Genomic DNA, 24794 nt, shown 5'->3' with positions numbered 1-24794 from the left:
TTGGCCTTGCTGTGGTTGGGGTCAGCACTGCTGACATGCTGGTGTTCAGGGACATGGTAAAGTGATGGTGCCTAGAGATACCGGGAGTCTCTCTTTGGGTTCCCTTTTGGGAAATTCTGGGGCCCAGGAGCCTCTGTCCAGAAATTCTGATTTAGGAGGACACAGGTGCTAACATCTTTGGTTTTTTAAAGCACCCACAGCTGTTCCTGATGTGGACCGAATGCAACCCATATCCTAGGCCAAGGGAAGAGCCCTGGAAACCATCAGGAGAGCACCCTGGATAGCCTTGGGGGCTAATCCACAGCAGCCCAGCCCCTTGCTGGGCTCCTTCCTCAGCCAAAAGTCATCTTATGCACTGTCTGCCACACTCCTGCTGAGGTTTTGGATAAATGGACAATAGACCCCTTTACAAAGGCCGAGGCCTCAGTGGCCCAGTTCTCCCCTCACAGCCACACAGCACTTAAGAAAGAACAGTCTTCAGAGACAGACAGGCTGACCTTTCACCCAGCTGTGCCACAGAGCCATGAGGGCGCTTCACCCACGGTACACAGCAAGGCTCTGGGGCGGTTACGCCGTTTTGGTAGGGGAGATCCAAATCTAAGAGTACCATGGCCCACAAAACATTTTAAACTCTGACAGTGTCCTTGAATTGTTGAGTGATAAAATGTCAGGTGTACAGTATTGTTTACATGCTGGCCTTTGGCCAGTGGGAACAATAAAGTGGTAACTACATAGACTACAAGAGATCCTGGACAAACAGGCCTCATCCCAATTGTGCAGGACAAGCTGAAATGCACTGCCCACAACTCAGGCTCTGAGCACTGGCTTCCAAGCCTGCTGGGCAGGACAGCATGGTCTGTGTTTTTGTGACAGACAGGTTCAGAGTTGGAAAGGGAGCCCCATGACTGGCCTAGCTGTGCTCTTTCTGCACATCAGATTTCATGGGGGAGGTGGCTAGAACTGGACAGGCTGTGGGACCTCAGGTCAGCCAAGGAGATGCCCTCAACCAAAATAGAAACCAGGTACAAACGGACGCTCCTTTGCCACTTCCCAGGCCACACTTAACAACAAAGTGTCTCTTGTTGGGTGTACCAACCCAGGTTGTGAAATGCCATCGTAGTTATGTGGTCCCTGGTCATACAAGTGAAGCTGCAGTACCTCTGCAGACAGCAGGCAGGGATTGGTGTGACCCAGGCAAGGCCTTGGGAGCAGCCAACATATACCTCCCTCCTGCCCAGAGAGGCTGTCACACACAGCAGGGTCCTCGACAAGTGGCTCATGCTCACCTGTGTCACACAGCTTTCAGTAACTGAGAATTGAGAGGAAGCAAAGGCCACATGACCCAGAGGTCCTGCTGTGGAAAATCTGCCCAAGTCCCACATGGGTCATTTAAGGGAATGGGTCGTGTAACTAATCTAGCAAACCACTTTAATCTTAACTACCCACCCCATCCAGTTTCAGAGAAGCAGAGACAACTAACCAGGCAATGTGAAGGGCAGACCCTGGCTGGCTCTTTCCACCTGTGTATCCTCCACAGCCTCTCGGCTCCTCCAAGTTTCACATCTGGTCTAGCACTGGGACGCCCACCTGTCCCAGGAGGCTGGGAGACTTGCTGTGAGCCAGGCTGTATGCCCAAGGGGCCATGTCCTCACCATTTCCCCCTCTACACTGTGTAGAGCTGTGCTGGCTGGGAAGGAAAAGCTAGTTTTAGTTTGCAGTCTCGGTTTTGGGCAGGAAGCACAAGATGGCCTGCTCTTGCCCAAGCACCAGTGGAACACCAAAAGGTTTAGAAAGGAAAGTGGAAAGTGTCTTTGAACTTTATCAGATATCTGAAGGCAGAACCAATTAAATGTCGTGGTTTTCAGACCTCCCTACAGAATTCAAGATTGAAAGTGAGCCAAAATCAAAACAAAACAACAACAAAAAACCAGAAAAACCCCCAATGACAGAAAAGCTAAACTGGAACTGCAGCAACACTGCTACCCCTGGTGGCAAGTGCTTACATTCAAACACTGGTTTGAAAAATCCAAGATTAAAGTGAAGGTTATTCAGAGTCCACAAGCCAAAGTCAGGCTGTGGTGAGCTGCCCTCTTGGAATAAGTTCGCCAGGCAGGCTGGGCAGGTGGAGGCTTGGCCCCAGGAGGATGTACCAGCTGCCCTCCACATGAGGACAGGCGGCCTTGGGAGGTCTCCCATTTGTCCAAACCAGCACTCTATCCAGAAAGGCTTGCTTAGCTCCAGAGGTACCTGAAATAACACTGTAGGAGCAACAGGGAACTTGAAGCACACTGATGACCGGCCCTTTGGGCTGTGGTCTCTGAGGCCAAGAGCATCCCTCTAACTTTAAAGCTTCCCTGGAATTTGCCAACCTCAAGAGCAGGGTGTCCCGTGTTTGGCCTCTGGCAAGTAGCTGTATCTATGCTAGCTCTGGCCAGGATTAGGAATTCTTAGATTTTCTCTTCTTTCTGGCCCTGGAGGCCATGATGCTGAAGAAGAGCCCAGTTAATAATTATATTTTACATTATACTTTATATGTCAAAATATGTAGAGCGTTTCTAAAGTAAATCTTAGAAAGTGAGTTTTAAATAATGTTAGGCAAAGAAACCACCACATGTCCACCAGAAGTGAACTTGAGGTGCTCCAAGCTCCCTGCACTACAGCTGCAAGCTGATAAGGCTTGGTGGCTCATAACTACCTACCACGGTGGTTCCCAGAGCAACACCCTCACCAATGGCTTTGCAGTTCCCTATCTTCTAAAGATGGAGGACACCACTGCTGAACTCTCATTTTGAGGGCAGTATATCCAATGCTGATGGTTTTATTTAATAGACAAGAAAGGAACAGCACCTGGACATCAGCCATTCTAGAAGTGCCAGTCAATAAATGTCTAAGAAGAAGTGTTCTCTTGCTCCATTTAGAGAGGGAGCCCCTATCCCCGAACCTGCTACATGCTTGGCAGTTTCACTTCACTTAAGACTGGGCTAGTTCTGGAACAGTTGCTGCTGTCTCAGCCCCAGCATCCCCAGACACTAAGAAACCCTCTCTCTGATGTCAGGAATGGGGTGGTGATTCCCGTGCAAGATAAGAACCACCCATCTTGTGCATATTCACATTCTACCCAAGGCTCTGGAATGTCCAGGATGTGCTGTGAGCCAGGGCCCCAGCTAATCATCCACTTGTTCATCTACTCCAGAGCCCTAACCCCAGGCTCCTGTCAGAGGCAGCTGTTTACAACAAAAGGTGAACAGAGCCAGAGTTAGGTCAGTGCAGACATCAACATCATATGCTAGGAGATTTTTATCCCAATTTGGGGAAGTCTACAGTGGACCTACTATTTCAACTTCATTCTCATTAATAGGAAAACTTCTCCCTAAATGAAGTGACTCACTCAAGAACTTCAACTATGTACTTTTAATAAATCAAAGGTGGACCCAGGCCTTCTCTCTGACTATAATCAGCAAATGAACTCCTTCCACCTGGAAACTAGCTGCTGCTTCAGCTCTGCTCACCAGGCCAGTCTCCAAAGGTTTCTTTTCCTAGAGGATGTCTAGGGCCATGTAGAGGTCTCCCTTCTGGTTGCTGCCTCTTTAGGAAATTCATCTGCTTGAATGATGCCTGGCATCCTCTAAGGCTGTGGTTAGAGTGAGAAGGAACATAGGGAATTCCTTTTGGTGCTAAAGCCACTTGGGATGTGCCATAGAACCCATCACACAGTAGCCCACCATTTTCTATATCAAATGGGCTATCACAGGATCCTGGAAAGGGATATGAATAATGATTTCCTAAAAATACAACCTTCTCTCCCAAGTGCTGATAGTTGTCCCCTCCAAAGCAAATGGGTCAAGTGGTCTTGGATATGTCAAACTCGAACAACTGGGTCAGGTGATGTTATAACATCTGACTCCAAGACAGTTTTCTAGGAGTCATCAAGGCTGGAATTCAAAGGACAGGCTTCAGTTCTTCTAGTCACTGAGGTTCATGACTCTTACTATCCCTATCATTTATTTCATGTTTTTAGAGTGGAAACCCATCTCCATATTTATTCCTTAAGTGCTTATCCCTCACCTCTAGGAAGAAGCTCATGGCCTGGGGCTGCATCATGGACCTGCAGAAGAAAAGTTTCTTCAGTCTTTTCCACCTGGAGGGCAAATTGCCATTAAAGTCTCAAGCACAGCTGTCCCTTGAAGAGCAGGCAAGCCTGGGGAAGTGTGGCTTCTCATCCTAGCTCAAACTGGTTGGAGCTGCTAGCTCTGGACAGGATTAGGAATTCTTAGATTTTCTTTCCTTTCTGGCCCTGAAGGCCATGATGCTGAAGAAGAGCCCAGGAGCCAGAGTTCGAAGATAAATGGCCAAGGAAGGCAGCCAGTCAGCCACGATCACATCTTTCTTCCTCTTCCCCACAGCAGCAAGAACATCTTGGGCCACCTCTGCAGGGCTTCGGCCCTGGGCTGTGTTCTTGTCAAGAGCTAAAAGAAGAAAAGCAACACATGAACTAGAAAGCAGAGGACCTTCTCTTGAGGACTGGAGCTGACGGGAGCCATTAGGTCAGCTTGTTGCACTCCCCACTGTGAAGCTGTTCCCAGGATCTGTCAGGAAGCAGGTGGCATGCCCCTGTCCCTGAAGGTGTTCTATCCAGAGGAAACAGGAACCATTCTGTGTGTCTAAGTAAGTAAGTGAGGGTAAGGGAGATATGGGTGGAATATGGGGACAAGACAGACTGGGGACCTCAGCCAGTGATTGGAACCAATGTGAGTCCATCTGCCTGGTGGTCTGATGACAAAAGCAGAAGGCCGGCCAAGGTGGGGTCTCATAGAGCAAGCCCCTCACACCTGAGCAGCAGCTTCCTGATCTTGGACATTTTGCCCTTGGAACAACAAATGAGCCGAGACTGTGGTGCCATCTCTTGAAGGGGGAGGCCTTCTGACCCATACATGTGCCACCAGCTGAGTAGAGAGTAGAACAGGTGTCCCAACTCCCCATTTCGTGTTAGCTGGATGAGGGACAGGAAGAAACCTGTCATTCACTTTAAGCTGTTGGAGAAGACAGCTGTGGGTAGTTTGGGAGGTGTAAAGGTTACTAACCCTTCTTTACTAGTGATCTGACATTTTGCCAGCAGAGCCGGCTCAGTCAGCAGGCACAGGCCACTAGCACACCCAGTTTGATACCTTCCCGAAGCTCTCCAGTTTGCCCGAGCTTCCTCACCAGTATCTGTTCTCACTGTGGTTAATGAAAGAATGGGAAGTTTTTAATTACTGCTTAATTGTAAAGTGCCACAGAGAGATTTGCTTTAGGAAGAGAGCAGCTGCCACCCAGGACAGGGTAGTCTCGGTTCAAACTTGGCTGGGGTGGGTGCAAGCCCAGCATGTCCTTGGCAGATGCTGCAGCACAGACCTGCAAGAGACCACAGCCAGGGAGGCAGGACCCAGTGGAACATACTGTAGAGATGGGCAGTTCTGTTCTGAGTTCAGGCAGGCAGGCAGGCAGGCTTCAGCAGCTCTAGAACTCATGGGCTGCCTAACTTGAGAAGCAGTAGCTGACTGTTGTCTGCCTGGCTTGCGTGCTGGTGGAGGGCTGCCCAGCCCACAAATGGTGACTGCAGGTCAGCCTCGGTGCTGCCTCTGACTGAAGCAAGATGGAGATTACTGCACCGTACCCAGCCTAACCCTGAAGACTGCTCCTGAAGCCAGTCATTTCTCCAATATACTGAGGAGGGACCATTCAGGTCAAGCCGCCCACACTTGCCCCAAAGTTAATTCCCTTAGTCTTGATAGTGAAAATACTTCTTGGGCCTGGTGCAGTGGTACTCGCCTGTAATCCCAGCAGCTCAGTTCGGGAGGCTGAGGCAGGAGGATTGCGAGTTCAAAGCCAGCCTCAGCAACATCAAGGAGCTAAGCAACTAAGACCCTGTTGCTAAATAAAATACCAAATAGGGCTAGGAATGTGGCTCAGTGGTCGAGCGCCCTGGGTTCAATCCTGGGTACCCATCCCTGCACTAAAAAAAAAGAAAATACTATTTGGGCCTTGGGATCTAGAAATACGTTAGCTGGCTGTTTAGGGGCAATTCAGGTTAGGGACTTCCTTTCTATTCCACCAAGTCCTCTATCTCTAGGCCTCCTGTTCTGAAAGCTCTAGTGGTGATGCTCAGGCTAAGGTCAGTTCTTGGTGGTAAGTGAAGATTAAATAACAATCAGTACCTACAGCCAACATGCCAAGTTTTTCAGCTTTAAAAATCATATTCTAAATGAAAAATGACAACAATCACTGGGGTAGGTAAGAGCTACACATTTCACTAGGGCTGATCGATAGCTTTTCATACAAGAGCAACCAGGCCTTACCTCCATATCTGGACCCATCCGCGGTAATGGCATTTACAGAGAGGTTGGTATAGATGTAGCCGGGACTGATGACAGTCACCTGGATCCCATCCTGTTCCATCTCAGCACGCAGACAATCAAAGAAGGCCTGGGTTGCGTGCTTGGAGGCTGCATCTGCAAACATGGGCAGAGAGGCAGTGAGTGTGCCAAGGTGGGTAGGGCCCAAGGCCCACCTACTCACTCCCATTTACTCTCTGTTTAAAAAATGGTTTTATAATGTAAGATTTAAGCCTTATAGCAATATTCATTTCCTGATTTGAGAAGTGCTCTATGTCCTTGTTGTTAGGAAATCTTAAGTGTTAGGTATAAAGGGGAATCTGTCACCCGATTCTCACGTGGCTGAGAAAAAATAATTGTAAATTCACTTATAAGAGAATAAGGGAAAATGTTAACTGGGGAATCTTGGTGAAGGGTACATGTTTCTGCTGTTCTTACAATTCTTCTTTAAGTCTGAAATTTTTCCAAGTTAAACAAAAGCTTAATGCTCATAAAGTAAAAAAGCAAAAGTCCTGCTTTCTAATTTGTTCCCAGAGGTGACCAATGCCGTTTCTTAGGATTTATTTTTGGATCTGTTATGTACAGGTACAGATATAAGATAGGATCTTACATTTCTTTTACAGAAATGAGCTCATACTCTTCCTTTTATTCCTGCAAGTAACTTTCTGTGATGGCCCTGCAGACCCACCCATCACATGGCTCTGACTGCCTGATCCTCCCCAAGGGATCACCAGGTGACAGATCTGGCCCCATCAGTGGGCCTTTATGGGTCTCTTCCAGTTTTTATCACTGCTAAGCACGCTACCCCGAGCATCCCTGCCTGCACACACATGTATGATGTCCAAGCTTGCTTCTGATGTACTTCCCTTTGCAAACTAGGCGGGAACTTTCAGCTGGAAGCTAGAAAGTGCACCATCTGCAAGAGACAGAGCCACCTGTTCTCCCCAGCAGCAGCTCCCCAATCTAATGGAAGGTGCTCTGAGGGGGTAACCCTACAGTGATATTCTTGGGAAACACAGAAAATCAATTTCCTGTAGTTGGGTCCTAAACATTTTTAGTCTTAATAAAAAAAGGGCTTCTCTCAGCCAAGTAAACAGGAAGGAGAAAAGCAAGGAAGTGTCACAGGACTCAGCTAGACTATATTTGGGCAGTGATTCCAGAGCTAGATGAGTAGATATTAGGGGAGTGAATAATTCCAGGGGGCAGCCAAGTCCCAAGGGCAGGAAGAGTGGGTCATCCTTGGGGTCTCCACGACAGAAGCCACACCAGTGACTGGGTCTCAAGCTCATAGGCTATGGGTTCTCAGCCTGTTGTGCAGCCCATTCCTGTCACACTGTCACCATCACTTCGTCCCTCCTCTGCACTGCAGTGTTACAGTTCATGGCTTCTCCTGATGTGGTTCTCCTGGTAGCAGCAGAAGGGAGAGGAGGCTGAGCTGACACACTTGCCCAGGAGGCACGGCCAGATTCAGTCTGGTCACCGTACTGCATCCAAACCCTTCTTGCACACCTATTATAGTCAGCAAGCCAATTAGAGAATAGAAATCAGTGGGGTGTAATCAAAGTAAAATGTGGAAATAATTTAGTACAAAGAACTCTGTATATCTTTTACCCTGATTTATCTATTGACATTCTATCTTACTTGCATGATTATCTGTGATTATACATGGTGGTTTGGGGGTGGGGGATCATTTTGGCAGCCTTAAGTGACTGCCTGTGTATGCTCTAAGGGTTGACATGGAATATTAGCAAAAAGAGAAATAACAACTATAGAAACAAATATTGTTCCAGTTTACATAGGACATCTCTAGTTGCCTCATTTCATCTTGGTACCAGCTCTGGGAAATGTATGATGACTATAAGTCACACTGATAGGTAAGAAACTGAGGGTCAGAAAAGTTAAGTGACTGATCCAAGCACATACAACTAAAACCAAAAGATGTAGCTGGAATTAAGACCTCGGGGGGAAGAACACGATTCTGTTCCATCTTTAGTGCAAATGGTTGCTCCATCTTATCATCAAGCAGAGTATTACTGTGTTTTCAAATTGCCGACACAGCCCAGGCCTCCTTCACTGGCCTCCCTGTGCTGGGCCCTGGCTGGCTTTGGGAAGTGACTAAGAACGGGTGAGGCTGTCCCAAGTCATATATTTTTCTTTCAGAAGATGAAGCAAAGAAAGGAGCTACTGAGACAGTTTGTGAAGTGGCCTTTAAAGTCTTTTAAAAACCCCAAACACCAGCAACTACATTCTATGTGTTTGCTGGAACAATGTGAGGGCAGAGCGACAGAAGAAATGACACCTTAGACTGTGGTATAGACCCTCTCCTACGTGGAGGGAAGCCTGTGAACTGGAAGTCACTTGGCAGTTTTAATTATTTGGTCCTATCTAATATTTATGCTTCTTGGAATTCACTGTATTGAAACCCTCCTCTAAGGGCCCAGAGATATGAACATTCAAGGATGTTCTCTGTGGCAAATCACTCAAAGGACTGAAAAGGGGAAAAGCTCCTCAAACATCCACTCAACATATTACTATAAACCCACTTAAAAGGATAAGGTAAATCCACATGTGCTGGTATGGAAAGTCAGACAGCCAGGTGGGACAAGCATGCTCCAAAAGAGCATGCATGATGGGGTCCCCTCCCCCTCCCCCCTTTTTTTGTCCTGGGGATTGAACCCCAGGGGTGCTCTACCACTGAGCTACATCCCCAGCCCTTTTCATTTTAAGCCCAGGATGGCCTTGAACTTGCAATCCTCCTGCCTCAGCCTCCAGAGTTGCTGGATTACAGGCATGTGCCACTGCAACTGGCATGATCCCAATTTTGTTTGATTACATGTAGAAAAAAATTAGAGGTTAATGCTCCAAAGTGATAAAATAACCTTATCAGTGGGCTAATGCTAGTAAACAATACAGTAAGAGAGGCAGTGTGTGCAGCGCCCAGGGCAGAGCTCTCCAGACACTGTACTCACAGTAGCTCCTTTAGACTGGGGCTGGGACTTGTACCTATGTGCAAATACAGATGAATCCAGAGAGGTGGGGACACCTGCCCAGGGTTACACAGCGGGTAAGAAGCAGTGCTGGGATTTGACCCCAGGTATGTGGCTTCAGAGAACACATTCTGATGAACTTCCTTCACGTTCCATGTAGGGTACTTCTTCAATGTCTGATTTCAGGGCGGTAAACGTGTTATTTTTATAAGAAGAAAACAAGAATGGTTTTTTGGGGGGGGTACTCACATGCTGATCGAAAAGGAATACTGATTTTGCCCTGGATGCTGCTGATGGTGACGATGTGGCCTTGCCTCCTCTTGATCATGGAGGGCAGGAGTGCTGAGGGGAGAGGGCAGGGATTTAGACAGCATCTTCCAGTCACTGTGCCTGACACTTCCAAAGGCATCTGGTGACAGCTCCTCAGGATGGAGAGCCATGCAGAGGAAAGAGGCAGGAGGAAGTCCACAGACAGAGTAACCACCCACAATGGGCAGCACAGTTCCCTGTCCTATGGGGAGTCTGTTCCCTGGACTGAAGTCTGGCTTCATATCAAAATATCCCCACCCCAAAGGAGTCTGCAGACACCACAGCAAGGCAGTGCTAGCCAAGGAGGCTGTGGCTAGAGGAAGACCCTGATAAAGGGCTAACACAGAGAAAATGCTAATAGAAACCTGCAAAAAGCAAACATTCAAACTACAGTGACCACACCCACATCAGGGTAAAACAGCAAATGGGGGTAGGTGGCATGCAGCCCACGAGGAACTGAGCAGAACAAAAAAGATGCCAACGTATCACACTCTTTCCTCTTTAAACCCAAGACTGTTACCTTTTGTTAGAGCAATAGGGCCAAAGTAGTTTGTCTCCATGACCCTCTTGTCAACATCCACTGTGGTGTCTGTGATGGTCCCTCGGTAGCTGATCCCAGCATTGTTGATGAGTACATCCACATAGCCAAAGCACTGCAGGATCTCAGCTGCTGCAGCAACAGTAGCCCCTGTGTCTGCGAGGTCGAAGGTCACTGTGTAAGGCTTGTGCGTCTGCTTCTGGCCAAATACAAGACACCAAATACACCTGATAAGTGACAGGCCCCATAGCTATGTGTCCCTGCTTTTCAGAGTCCAGGGAGTGACATAATGGACATGAAACAACATGGGCTACAGCAGCAGTCCTTTTCCGAAGAGTTGAGGCCTACAGGTAACCCTGCCTACAGTGGTCACCCCTGACCTAGACAACTCTAATCTTGAACTAAAGTTGCCTGCACCTCAAGAGATATGACCTGGGCTTCTCCTACTTTCAGAAGCCCAGTTGTAAGCTCCCCAGGACAGGTCACATATGTGTGGACTGCTGTAGCAGGTAACCACAGAAGCTATTAACCATAGCTATCCTTGCTGCTTTGTGCTATCCAACTTTAATACGTTCAGTGGCTCACGAGGGGTCCTGTTCTTCTCAGGTTAAGTCACTTTTACTCATTTCTTCATGAAATAATTTTTACATGTACCATGTAATGAGGACATAGCAGAAGCCAACAACCTGTCCCTCTGAGGCACAGATTAATTATGTAACTGTGAAGAATGCTATAAAGTCCTGTGCTAAAGAAATGAGTAGCTAAGCAACACAATGTGAAGGGCATCCCAACAGATGTAAAGTGCAACACTGCACTGGGAAGTCCTCACCGGAGCAACAAGACAAGAAAACGTCCCCTATATTGGAAAGGAAGAGATAAAACTACCTCTGTTTGCAGATGACATGATTCTATATATAGAAAATGGCAGCAAATCCCATGAAAGCTATTAAGAGCTAACTAAAAAATTCAGCAAAGCTGCAGGGTACAAGATCAAAACAACAACAACAACAACAAAATCAGCTGTTTCCATACAGGAACAATAAATTGTGAAAAGGATGTTAGGAAAGCAAAATATGTTAGGAAATACTGAGGAATGAATCTAACCGAGGAAATGTAAGATTTTCACACTGAAGACATTTGCTGACTAAAATTAAAAATGACACAAATACAAGGAAAGACATCCTATGTTCATAGATTGGAAGTCAATATTGTTAATTTCACAATACTACCAAAGTGATCTATAAGTTCAATGCAATTCTTATCAAAATCCCAATGGCTTTTTTTTTTAATATTTATTTTTTAGTTGTAGTTGGACACAATACCTTTATTTTATTTATTTATTTTCTTGTAGTGCTGAGGATTGAACCCAGGGCCTTGCACATGCTAGGCAAGTGCCCTACTCCTGGGTCACAACCGGAGCCCCCAATGGCATCTTTTGCAGAAAAAAAAAAAAATCCTAGAATTCACATTGGATTGCAATGGTCCCTCAATAGCAAATGAATCCCAAAAAAGAACATAGTTAAAGCACTCACACTTCCTGATTTTGAAACAAAGCTACAGTAATTAAGACAGCATATTATTGACAAGGGACAAGCATATCAGCCAATGGAATGGAATAAAGAACTCAGAAATACACTTTTAAATATATGATCAATTTTTTTTTTTCCAGTACTGGAGATTGAATCCAGGAGCATTTTCGACTGAGCTACATCCTCAACTCTTTTTATTTTTTATTTTGAAATAGGGTCTTGCTAAAAAGTTGCTGAGGCTGGCCTTGAACTTACAATCCATTTGCCTCAGCCTTCCAAGTTGCTGGGATTGCAGGTGTGTACCACCATGCCCAACCATGACCAAATGATTTTTGACAACAGTGCTAGACCATTCAATGAAGAATAGACTTCAAAAAATGGGTTTTAGGAGAATTTGATATGCACATGAAAGGATGAAATTAGACCCTTACCTAATATCACATATAAAAATAACTCAAATAGAGTAAAGACCTAAATGTAAGAGTTTAAACTATAAAACCCACCCTTCCTAGGATGGGTATAGTTAAAAACCACCATCACCAACAATATCACCAAAAATGTCAAGTGTGGAAAACCAGACCCTGTGCATTACTGGCAGGAATGTAAAATGGTGCAGCTATTCTGGAGACCAGTTTGGCAGCCCTTCAAAAGTAAACAAAACTACCCATATCATTTGATGTCACTCTTACGTAGACATCAAAAAAAAAAAAAAATGGAAAGCAGGGACTCTAACACCAACATCCATAGCAGCACTGTTCACAATAGTAAAAAAGCACAAACAACCCAAGTTCACCAACAAGCTATTCATTGACAGACGGATGGATAAACAAAATGTAGGCTGTATGTGTGTGTGTGTGTTATTTTAAAACAATTTAGAAAATCTTAAATCATCATCAATCCCCACCAGGTGAGTGAGACAAGCCAGGTAAAAGGCTGGGAAAGCACTCCCACAGAAGGAAGTTCCTCAATCCACAAGCCTAGTCAGTGGTGGCAATGTGGGATGTGAAGGCTGTGGCCCCCTTTGCCTGGAGTCCTACTGCTTCCCCTGTACAGCTTGACCACACAAATGTTCTTCAGTCCAGCAGCCCAAGAGTGGCCTGCTGTCCCCTAAGGGGGCTACCAGAGCCCTTCCCCTTGGAAAACATGCCCTGGGCTCACCTGGGAGGTATGAGAAGCAGTGAGCTCTCTGGTGAGTTCTTCGAGGGCCTCTATATTCCGGCCACAGAGCACCAGCTTAGCACCTGCAGCATGGAAGACTCTGGCACATTCTAAGGGAAGAGAAAAGAATCTTGACAGCTGAGGATATCCAAAGCCATTCCTCCCCCATGCAATTCAATTCAAATTCATCCAGTGCGGAGGGTATGTTTGTTTCCTCACGTGTACGTATTGGCAGGTGCTATGGACCAGCATGAGGCTAGCTGTTAGGGTCCAATGTAGGGCTCCCATCTAGAGATGCAGCAGACATCCACAAAGCAATGAGGAAGGCAAAGGGTGGACAGATTTATGATCAGTACTATGCTCAGAACTTTCCACGAATAACCCTGGGATTGCCATCTCCATTTCCATGGCTGAGGAAGCTCAGCCAGGCTGAGTGATGTTCCTCATGATCATGCAGAGAACCTGTACCAATGGGATAGGATAGGCAAGACCAGCTGCTACAACACTGCAATAGGCTGTGTTCCAGCACCACCTGACCTGTTTTTGGAACTGCTCATCTGCAGTCACACAGTTGTACAGGAGACCTGCACAGTTCTGTAAAAAATGAGGGCAAAGGACTCTGTAAGGAATGAGGAGGCCCACCCAGGAACCCTGGAGCCTGAGGGGCTGCTTGCATCTGCTCAAGGCAGAGGGAGCAAGGTGCGCAGAGCACAGGAGGAGCCATGAATAGATGATGCTAGTGCAGAAAGAGGAAGGTTAGGCTGGGGATATAGCTCAGTGGGTAGAGTGTGCCTGCCTCGCGTGCATAGGCCCTGGGTTCAATTCCCAGCATCACCAAAAAAAAAAAAAAGATGCAAGAAAAAAGAAGGTTCAAAGGTCTTGTTAGGCTAGGGGAGGGATTCAGGCAGCAAAATGGTGGTAGGGGGAACGGAAGCAAAGGGTGATATGAGGGAGGAGAGGAAGGTATGTTTATTGCTTCCCCCCCACCAAACATGTTCTCGTTAATTGTTCAGTACCCTGAAAACTCATGGCTTTGTAAAAGCAGGCAGCCCAGCGGTCGAGGGAACAGATTTGAGCCAGACTTCCTGTGTTCAACTCTCACTTCCCACATTTACTGGTTCCATGATGTCAGGTAAGTTATAACCTCTTTGCTTCTTGCTTTCCTCTCTTTAAGATGCAGATAAAAATAGTGCCTACTTCAGGGAGAACTGTGAGATTGAATGAGTTTAAGTAGGCAATCACTTCCTACAGTGCTGGGTAAACAAAAAGCACTAGGAAGTACTGTTCTAATACTTCTTGTTTTTAATACTTTAATATTTCTAAGCTGCCATTTTAAAATGTTCTGAAAACTGAAGTGAGTAGGTGTAAGGCAGGGCATTGCCTGTCCTCACCTGAGGTCTAGTTCCCCAAAAATGCTCAGGAGCAGATCTCCACAAGACACCTTGTTTCTCGCTGATCATACCGAGGCCAGTGTGTCACCCACGTGGCTCCCAACCAAATCTTAAGAGGCCCAAGAGCCTCCCTGTGATTCATGAAAGGGACAGGCCTGCCCTACAGGGCAATTCCATCTCTGGAAGCCATGCAGCAAGGAGCGGAGGAGGAATGAGGGCTGCAACTTTCTAGGCTGAGAAGGGACAAGGTCAGAAAATTCGGGCAGTGTATGTCAAGCTTCCTTAAAGCTAGAAGGTTCAAAACAGGAAGGGAGAAAAAAATCCCAGTGTCCTGAGATGTCAAGGAGAAGGTGCTCTGCCCCCTGTCTCCCGGTGCCAGCCCTTTCTGCACCCCACAGGTCCCCTTTGGCCCTGTTCACTCGCCATGCCCGGGCTGCCTGTCTCTTGCACCTCACTTCTCTGAGAGTTGCCAGGCAGACTATAGAGTGCACTTCCAGGTCACGGATGCTGCACAGCTTTTGGAGACTTGCTTGGTTTGTTCACTGGCTTGAAGAAATGCAGAGGGCCCATAAGAGCCACAGCCATTGCTTCTGCCTGTCCCTGGTAGTCTGGTCAGGTCACAGCAGCAGCCCCACGTGCCTTTGTGCTCCTTCCCAGCAGAACAGCAAAGTCCTCACAGGACTGAAGGTGGGGACCGGGATATCCCAAAACCAGACGCCAGCATTCCTGAGGCTAGAACTGCTCAGCCAGCTTACTGAGTCCTTCCCAAATATCAGGATCCTTGGTCCCATTAGCTTCCTCACTCCATTCTGTCGTGTCCTGATCAACACACTGAGGTACCACCAAAGGATGTAGACTTAACCAAAGGTACGGAGGTACCCTTCTGGAAAAGGATCATTTAAATTCTACTTTGCTTCCTAGAAAAGTCAAAAAGAGGAAATTATAGTTTGTGTAGAGAGTGATGGAAATGAAAATGACACATTGGAAGGATTTCATTTTCCTTCCTTGAAAAACCTGATGCAGGGAGACAGGAAAGTCAAGGAACAAGGCTAACAGTTCCAAGGTGCCAGTTATCTAGGGCGGCAGATGAGTCCCCAGAGTTGCCTTGAACAAATCAAGATAGCTGTGCAGAGCCATGTGCTTTAGGCTAGCTGAAGCAGGCATCCAGAACATTCTGTTCCTTTAGTCACTGGTGCTACTGTTCTCTAAGGATAAGATCATGTAGCTTAAGTGCACAAGACAGGAAATTAGAAAAATACATAAAGCTATCTGAAGATTCATCATATAACCCCCAACCTTCAAGGTCAGGACAGGCAGAGCTACTGAGGGCAGTACAGATCTCCCTCCTCACAGAAGCTAGGCCACAAGAGCTGGTTGTTGGTATAATCAACTGTGAGTGTTTGTACTGAGACAGCCCATTAAAAATCTGCTCCCACTTTATCTGGATGCAGGGACTCCTGTCCCCAAGATGTTAAATAGGGTAGAATATAAACTAGTGACTAGAACTCAGAAAGACCTGACATCATATACTATATCTGCAGGTTATTTTTCTCAATTACATTTTCTATTCCCTTCACAGTCTTGGTGTCATGTGAGGAGATGCAGAATAAAGAGGACAGTGTCCTTCTGAACCTCCATCTATGGGGGCACCTGCAACTCACCATTCCACCCCAGCCAGCTCGCAAATCCTCTTCAAAGACTTTTAAAACTTGCTTCTCTCTGAGATCAAGAGAAGAGGCTGCTGACTCCTATTTATAGTGACTGAGTAAGGTCAGAGGACTGACCATGGCAAAGGGCTTGGAGGCAGCTGTCCTTTCGAAGGTCTGGCAATTCAATGACAGATGCGGTTTCACCCCCAGAGACCTCACCTACCACCCCTGGCAGGTGGTGCACAAAGAAACTCACATTCCCTAAAGCCTTCCTGTACTTCCTGTACTTCCCCGCAAGCCTCCTGCCCTACGGACAAGGCCTGTCTCTTCTTTTGTGTTCTGCAGCCTCTAGTTGTGCACAACTCCCCGATGACCATGTCACTCCCACCCCTGGACCAGTCAAGAACGCCCACCCTACTGGCCCACATCTTCCTATTATAGTCAATTAAGGATTTAGGACAGAGTTCTAGAGTCAGAGATGTGGGTCTGACTTTTGGCTTTGTGCTTTTTGGCAGGAAGTCTTAAGGCAAGTCGTACTGTGATTTGCATCTCAGCTGTGATAACTTAGTGACACCCCGCACCTGAAAATGTGTGGCACAAGCTGGCATGTACAGATAGATGTGCCTCCTGGCAGCAGGCCTGACGGGGAACGCCCACTACTGAAGTGGCAGTATGCCAAGATAAACCCTGGCCTTTCTCCAGCACACTGTGACCTCCTCAAGAAGGAGGAACCTCCCTGTCTTTAATTTTTTTTTTTCCCAGTGCTGGGGATGAAGGCCTGGATTTTGTGCAGGCTAGGCAAGCCTTCTACCCCTGAGCTATCCCCAGAACCAAAGACTCTGTCTTTCATCTATTTGTCCAGCACTTGGCCCAAAGTCTCAGGATTAGAAGATACTCGGTGGGCACTGGCTTTGCCATCACAGTGGCAGGAAAGCTTACTACAGTTCTGGGAACATCTCAGCTTTCCTCCCTGGACATGTGCTTAAATATGCATGGCACATAAAAAAGGCTAAGGAAGACGGAGGGAGCTTCATGAAGCATACTCTTTGTCTAAGTTGCCAGAATCAACGACTGAGCTCTGCAACACATCTGTGTGGGATTCCAGGAAAGGAACCAGGCCAAGGATTTAACTGACACGAGGCCTATGTCCCAGACTCCAGGCCTCAGAAGCTCAGAATACTCATTGAAGGGGAATGGCAGTGAACGGTAGTCCTCATTGAGGAAAAGTTGAAGTCTCACTGATCCTGTCTCCAACTCTGCCACACTTGGGAAGGGAGAGGGGGAATATGCACCAAGGCCATGTACCAAGGTCCATGGTTTTGGCTGAATCTAGGAAAATGCATATTTTACTTGTCCCTCGCAGAGACAAAAATACTTGTTAAATGAGTTCTTCATATCTGAAAATTGGGCAATTTCACATCAAAATCCTTCTTTCATCCAGGCTCAGTGGCACACATCTATAATCCCAGCAGCTTGGGAAGCTGAGGCAGGAGGATTCTGAGTTCAAAGTCAGCCTTAGCAAAACTGAGGTGCCAAGCAACTCAGTGAGACCCCGTCTCCAAATAAAATACAAAACAGGGCTGGGCATGTGACTCAGTGGCCAAGTGCCCCTGAGATCAATCCTCAATACTTAAAAAAAAAAAATCTTCTTTTAATAAGCAGCTGGAGCTTAGGAAGGTTGCCCCTTCAATAGGTCCTGCAGTCATTTGCTTTTGCTTCCCCACTGAGGCAGGGGCTGTTTCTCACTGTATATAAGGCCCCACTTTTTCCAACTGGACCAAAGACAGTAACATCGCACTTGCATTCCCGTGGCCCCTGTGTAAACAGCCCTCTCTCAACTGGCTGATTCCCCACCCCAATCATCCCCACGACCCACCTCTGCCCAGCCCCGAGGTGGCGCCTGTTATCACCACCACAGTATTCTGAACGTAGGCCTTCATGCGCATCCGCTGCAGCAGCTGATAGATGCCAAAGATGCCCAGGCAGCCTAACAGCAGGGGCAGGATGGAAGTAGAGGACATCAAGTCCATGACCTTCTCCTTCGGCGGACTCTTCCTGGAAGAACCAAAACCAAATCAACTAGTGAGAAGAGAAGAGAACTCAGAGGATTTGCTGAGGCTTCTCCTATAACATACAAATCCCAGATCTCCCTTCTGCAGACCTCAGCTCTGAGCCCAAGCGAGTCTCTCTCTAGATCCTGCAGGGCACAACAACTGTTCAGCATGGTGGCACTTGTTTTCTATCACTCTGCATTGACATGAACAGACAGCAATACCATAGGCCTCAAGATGCCCCCAAGAACAAGCTGAGAGTGTCATTCAGCTTAGGATTCAGTGACCTGGTGAGTGCTATAGGACAGGGTGGCATACCAGTACTCACCTGATTCTCCTTTGAAAACCTGTTTTGGGGAACTTAAACCATTTCCTTTATCATATTTTCACAACCAAGACCATTACAAAAGGAAAGAAAAAGAAATTGTAACAATTCTTACAATAGCCAATAGGAATACAGTACAGGACAGAGCTTCCCCATGCCAAATATCAGCATCGACTCAGGCTGGTAAGCATGCTCTCTGCCATGTACAGGAACACATTCTTAGTTAGCATGACTGCCACATGAGTGTTTGTGCAACAGTGTGCTATCAGTTCTTAGGAAACGTATCCATTTTTGTCTACAATTGCCTTTAATTTCCTTATTTCTCCAGAGCCTCCCCAGCTCCTCATTCTACCAGGCACCTACAACAGATAAGTGGGGAGACACAGTTTCAGAAAGGTCAGGTATGAGCTAGTGAAGATATCAACATGTTCTGTCACTTTGATAGAATTGCCCTACAAGGCCACTTGACAAGTGGATCAAAGACTACGAGACAAAGGTTCACCACAGACAACCTCCAAGATAATGGTGCTATGGACACAGTAACCCACAGGAAGAACAATGCTAGAAACCAAGAAGAGAATTCTGGTGAAATCAGAAGCTTTAAATTATTCATTAGCTTAGGAAGAACTATGTAAAACCCACATCTACCTCCTAAATGTCCCATCTCTTAAACCCACATATTTTTTTTTCAGTTTAAATACTGCATTTTATTACTTGTAACTTTTCCATTTTGATTTGTAAATTTTCCATGTTCTTTTTAAAAATTTTATTTATTTATTTTAATTAGGTATATATGACTGCAGAATGCATTTTGATTCAACTGTACAAAACTGCAGCACAACTTTATATTCCTATGGTTGTATATGATGTAGTGTCACACCATACGTGTAGCTAGGGTCATGATGTCCATCTCCTTCCACCATCTTTCCTGCCCCCATGTGCCTCCCTCTTCTCCCTCCCCTTTGCCCAAAGTTCCTCCATTTTTCCCATGCCTCCCCCCTTTCCATTATGGATTGGCATCCACTTATCAGAGAGAATATTTGGCCTTTGGTTTTTTGGGTTTGGCTTATTTTGCTTAGCATGATATTCTCTAACTCTATCCATTTACCTGCAAATGCCATGATTTCATTCTCTTTTAATGCTGAGTAATGGTCCATTATGTATATATAGCACAGTTTCTTTATCCATTCATCTACTGAAGGGCATCTAGGTTGGTTCCATAGTTTAGCTATTGTGAATTGAGCTGCTATGAAAATTAACATGGCTGCGTTACTACAGTATGCTGATTTTAAGGCCTTTGGGTATAGTCTGAGGAGTGGGATAGCTGGGTCAAATGGTGGTTCCATTCCAAGTTTTCTAAGGAATCTCCATACTGCTTTCCAGATTGGTTGCACAAATTTGCAGTCCCCCCAGTCCCACCAGTATAAGTGTGCCTTTTCCCCAACATCTTTGCCAACATTTATTGTTCTTTGTATTCTTTATAGCTGCCATTCTGACTGGAGATGAAATCTCAAGAGTAGTTTTGATTTGCATTTCTCTAATTACAAGAGATATTGAACAATTTTTCATATATTCATTGATCAAGTATATACCTTCTTCTGATGCTCATGGGCACCTGAAGAACAGAGCTGGCAACCTGAGGCTAAGGTACAACTCCACCAGAGGCCATGAGCATCAAGTACCAAGTACACAGCCTGTCATCTCCCAAAATTCAAAGGTCCCTGAGCCCACCCAAAAAGCACTAACTGCGGGGGGGGGGGGGGATAAGGAAAACACTGACTGTGGCATACTGACAGCAGAGCAGGAGTCCTGAAAATGAACGCTGAAGTCCAGCCTAGCTGGTATCACATCCTGCCCCAGCCATTTACCACCCTAGAGATGGGACCTAACTGCTTTGGGCCTCAAAGTCCTCATCTCTGAGATAAGGGTATGCAAGAACCCACCTCCCAGGTCTGTTAAGAGATGTAATAAACCAATCCTTGTGCAGGGACCCTGGCTCAGGCAAGCACCCAGGGAACATAGCTGCAGTAGCAGCATCCCAAACTCCCGGCCCAGGAAGTTGCTTCTCAGCAGCCAGATCTCCAAGGTTTCTCAAAGAGTCCCAGGTTTACAAATGTTGGTTCTTCCCAAATGAAATAAACTCATTAAACTACATAGGGTTCAATGTAGTTTAATTTTTATAGCTTCAGAGACCCTTTGATTTAACTAATAAATAGGAGAAAACAGAAGTCAGTATCCCATATCCCAACTTTTATGTCAGAAAATGTTACCAAGGCCAGCACAACACAAAATTTGGCAGCGTGGGGTGGTGGGGTGTTGAACTGTCCCTCAGTCCTTTCAGGGAGAAGCACAATGAAAACAAACCAGGCTTCAAGGTTCCCAAGTGGAAGATAATTAAAACTCCCAACAAGTTGCATTTTCATGCAACCTAATTAAAACTCAAGCCAGCATTAGAGCAGATTATGCTAAGTTAAGTTAGCCAATCCCAAAAATACAAATGCCAAATGTCTTCTCTGATATAAGGGGGGGGTGACTCAAAATGGGGTAGGGAGGGAGAGCATGAGAAGAAGATTACCTCTAGAAAGGGAAGAGAGGTGGGAGGGAAAAAGAGGGAGAAGGGGAATTGCATGGAAGAGGGAAGGAGACCCCCTTTGTTATACAGAATACAAGTATGAAGATGTGAGGGGAAAAAAAAAGAAGTGAGTCACATTAGATTGGGTAGAAAGAAGAGATGGGAGGGGAGGGGAGGGGAGGGGAGGGGAAGGGGGGATAGGAAGGACAACAGAATAAAATAGACACTACTATTGCTGTATGATATAGGTGACTGTATGACCAATGTGATTCTGCAACCTGTACAATCAGAAAAATGAGAAATTATACCCATCTGATTCAAATGTATGATATGGCAAGATCATTGTTCTGTCATGTATAACTAATTAAAACAAAACAAAACAAAACTCAAGCCAGCAACCTACAACATGAACAAGAGAGAGAAAGCTACACACTGTCCTAGATGTTTCTAGGGTTCTCTGAACACCTGACACAACATCACATGCCAAGTCTTGGTCCCCTGGCCTTGGGGATCAATTTGCCTTAGGCAAACATGGCACAGGGTTAACAGGATCCATCCTCAGTCCACGGCCACCGTCTGTGGGGAGAGTGCCTTGTCTGTAGTGACAGAATGCACAGTAAATTAAAAATCAGTGCCAACCTTCCCCAGGAAAAGAAGAATGATGATGGTGGGAAAAAATATATCGAAGCAAGCCATTTATTTGAGAATCAGGTTCAGTCTTGCATAATTTCCCTGACCAGACAAAACTGTTCAAATGAGCACTCCCAACACTTTCCAGAAGATCAAATTCTTAAAGACCTCCCAAGTTTTATTCTGCTCTGCAGTGATGGGCGCCCAGGCTGCTAGGGCTTCCCAACCTCTCAGAAACAGCTTTACCATGATGGCCAAGAATTAGACAAGGATCACCCACACTGCCTTGCTGAGAAGTTCCAGGAGCCTTCTCCCATCAAAGGGGACTACTATAAAGTAGGAGACAGGAACTGTGTCCTAACTAGCCACATTTCAGATTAAAACTAAATTTTATATATAATTTATAGCAAAATTAAAGGAAAACAGCCTGTTTTCTTTGAAAATTGCATAAGAGGAACTTTAATGTGCTTATAAATTATGTATTTCATATCAGAATGCTTATTAACTGCTAGTTTCAAATATATAGCCAGAGCATAGACTAGGAGGGCAAGACTCTAGCGTTACCTTAGATTAGATAGAGGGAAGTGATGGGAGAGGAGAAGAGAGGGAGTGTGGGGATAAGAAACATAGTAGAATGAAACAGACATTATTACTTTATGTATAATGTGATTCTGCAACATGTGCACTCTGAAAAATGAGAAATTATATCCCATCTACATATGATATATCAGAGTGCATAAGTGCATTCTACTGTCATGTATAACTAATTAAGATAAATTTAAAAATTAATAAAAAAGAAAAAAATACATCTTATGTTCCAAAGAAGACTAAATCATACATTGAAAACTCTGAGCATTTTAGTGTCAAGTTAGAATGTCCAGTTCCTTAATGTCAACTTAGTTTGTTATATAAATAGATATTAGACATTTAGAACATGTTTTCTGTAACAAAATAGAATGGTTCTAGACAATATAAAAAGGATCATATGCATACCTTAAGAATTGGTAGTAAACCACGGCTGGGGATATAGCTCAGTTGTGTATAAACATAATTTTGCTGGTATGTAACCATACCCACTTATAAATGTACTTAATGCCATTGAACTATACAAATTAAAGATATGTTAAAATAGTAGACTTTATATTTTGTATATTATCACAATAATAAAGTACAAGACACGTGTGGTGGCAGAAAAGAAAAAAAGGGAGTGGCAAAAATTATCTTGCTCATCACTTCCAGCATTGGAGATGGAAAGAAGAGACAGTCTTTCCAGCACCATCGTGAGCCATAGCAGGAAGCAGGGCAAGGACATGTACAGAGAAAGGTCAGAAAAGGAAGGGATACCTCCATAGAAAACAAAGAGCACGCATCATCTAAAAGACAAACTGTCTACGCATGCAGTGTGTACACCACAGTCACATCCACACTCTTCACTGCCAGAGAAAGGACTCGAGGCATGAATTTGCAATAATGAGCCACATAAACTGATGTGAGGTAGAGCAATTCAGAGATCACATGTTAAGGATGTCTGCTGGTAGTTTCATACATGACAAGATTAGTGAGCTCTGGAAATAGGTTAAAAGAGTTCAAAAGAATGAAAATCCCTTCAAGGGTAAGTATTTCTCAGACCCAAGCAGAGTTCCTGGGTTCTCTGTGACTTTGGATTCAGTTGCTCCCTTATTTCCCATCAAAAGGTCAAGTGCTTTCAGAACCTCAAATCAGAAATGAGACTACCACCCTAAGATCAACTCTGAGCAGAAATGTCATCCTTTATGGATTAGCATACTTTAACTAAAATTCTCCATTGTAATTCACAGATGGAATCTGTTCCTAAAACTCCTTTTGTCTCTCATACAATTAAAAACACATATAAAACAAAATACAAACAGGCAATTGAAATCAACTCAGAAGCCACAACATAAAAATTAAATAACTACACCTGAGAATCTAAAAATACTTGAAAGTTTTAAAAAGCATCATTTCAGGTCTGCAAGAAGGATGAGTCATGAGACAATTTGTCATGTTACAAGAAAATTAGGCTAAAGGGCAGAGAGTGTTCCAACTAGAAAGCAGGACACTGAAGTCACATGGCAAAGGTGGTTCAGTATCAGCAAAAGCATTTAGGATCCTGTCCATATAAACCTACACCTACCCTTATGTTTCATAACCAATGACCAATTCTAATCAGCTGGACTACTTAAAGTGACATGTTTATGACCAGTATCTGAAAATATATCTGCAAATTTTATCTGTTTTCACAAAGTAAAAGCAGAGTAAGCTGCTCTTTTCTGAGAAGCAGCAGCCAAAGTTGTCTTCAACTAGAAAGAAAGAACAATATCATACCTCAGATGGCAGCTACTTTGTCAGTGGTGGGTCCCAGCACCAGTGTTTTCTCTGGTCTTTTGACCGTGGGACTGGGAACCAAAAGATACCTTGAAGTCCACAGCACCTCCTTGGAATGCTGGAACAAGCCAGAGATGAGTGGCCTGTGGGTAGTATTTGGAATAGGAGACTGAGGGCCTCTGGTTTAAAGGAGAGTAGGCTGGCATCAGCAGAAACAGAGTTATCAATTCTGGGAAGAGAAACCCTGTTCAAGTGACCTCTGCTCTCCACTAATGCACTGGGCACACACTTCCCAGTAATCCCAGCCAGGAAGGGCAGGAAGAAAGGTGCCAAAGCTCAGCTTCAGCCTCTGCAGGGAAACACAGTGACCACACTGAGGCATAGCACCATGCAGAGATTGACCATTTATTATAGTCCAAAGTCTTAGTTCTCTGGGTTTTTGTTTGTTTGTTTGTTTGGTTCCAGGGATTGAACCCAAGAGCACTAAACCACTGAGCCATAACCCCAGCTTGTTTTTAGATTTTATTTAGAGACAGGGTCTTGATGAATTGCTTAGGACCTTGCTAAATTGCTGAGCCTGGCTTTGAACACACGATCCTCCTGCCACAGCCTCGTGAGCCACTGGGATTATAGGCATGTGCCACCAAGCCCAGCTAAGTTTTCAGTTTTTTAACCCGGCACTGACTATGGCTACTTACACACATTGACATACAAGTGAATTTAGTGTTTTTGGAAGATGCTGAATGATCTCACCCTCTTTGCTCGAAAACACACAAGAGGAACAGGCCCCTCTGGATAAAGATTCAACAAAGCACTTTCTATTCTTGGAAAAGTAGAAAAAGCACCAAATTGGCACCAGAACTAAGTTCAAGGCCACCCTACACCTATTTATTATGGGACACACATAAATTTATTCTCTAACCATGATTAAGAGTTCTCAT

The 24794-nt window shown here is 45.3% G+C and overlaps 1 protein-coding gene and 1 long non-coding RNA gene across 13 annotated transcripts in view; both read right to left on the bottom strand.

Moving 5' to 3' along the window:
* Positions 1-24794, bottom strand: part of LOC120884255 (uncharacterized) — a 205936-nt gene that overhangs the window by 19932 nt on the left and 161210 nt on the right. The window lies entirely within an intron of this gene.
* Dhrs7b (dehydrogenase/reductase 7B) overlaps positions 3397-24794 on the bottom strand; it is a 45306-nt gene continuing 23908 nt past the window's right edge. For 11 of the 12 annotated variants that reach the window (XM_078043064.1, XM_078043054.1, XM_078043059.1 and 8 more), the window contains 6 exons: positions 17809-17987; positions 12893-13002; positions 10188-10404; positions 9608-9700; positions 6336-6488; positions 3397-4466 (listed from right to left, as the gene is read on the bottom strand). In XM_078043064.1, coding sequence (XP_077899190.1) covers positions 4261-4466; positions 6336-6488; positions 9608-9700; positions 10188-10404; positions 12893-13002; positions 17809-17962 — 933 coding nt within the window. In that variant the 5' untranslated portion in view covers positions 17963-17987 and the 3' untranslated portion in view covers positions 3397-4260. The remainder of the gene's footprint in view (positions 4467-6335; positions 6489-9607; positions 9701-10187; positions 10405-12892; positions 13003-17808; positions 17988-24794) is intronic. The other variant, XM_078043061.1, reaches the window with a different exon arrangement.

Source organism: Ictidomys tridecemlineatus, chromosome 3, assembly GCF_052094955.1.
Source record: "Ictidomys tridecemlineatus isolate mIctTri1 chromosome 3, mIctTri1.hap1, whole genome shotgun sequence".
Classification (NCBI taxonomy): domain Eukaryota; kingdom Metazoa; phylum Chordata; class Mammalia; order Rodentia; family Sciuridae; genus Ictidomys; species Ictidomys tridecemlineatus.
The sequence above is the reverse complement of the archived record's forward strand: the minus strand, read 5'-3'. Positions and strand labels throughout refer to the sequence as shown.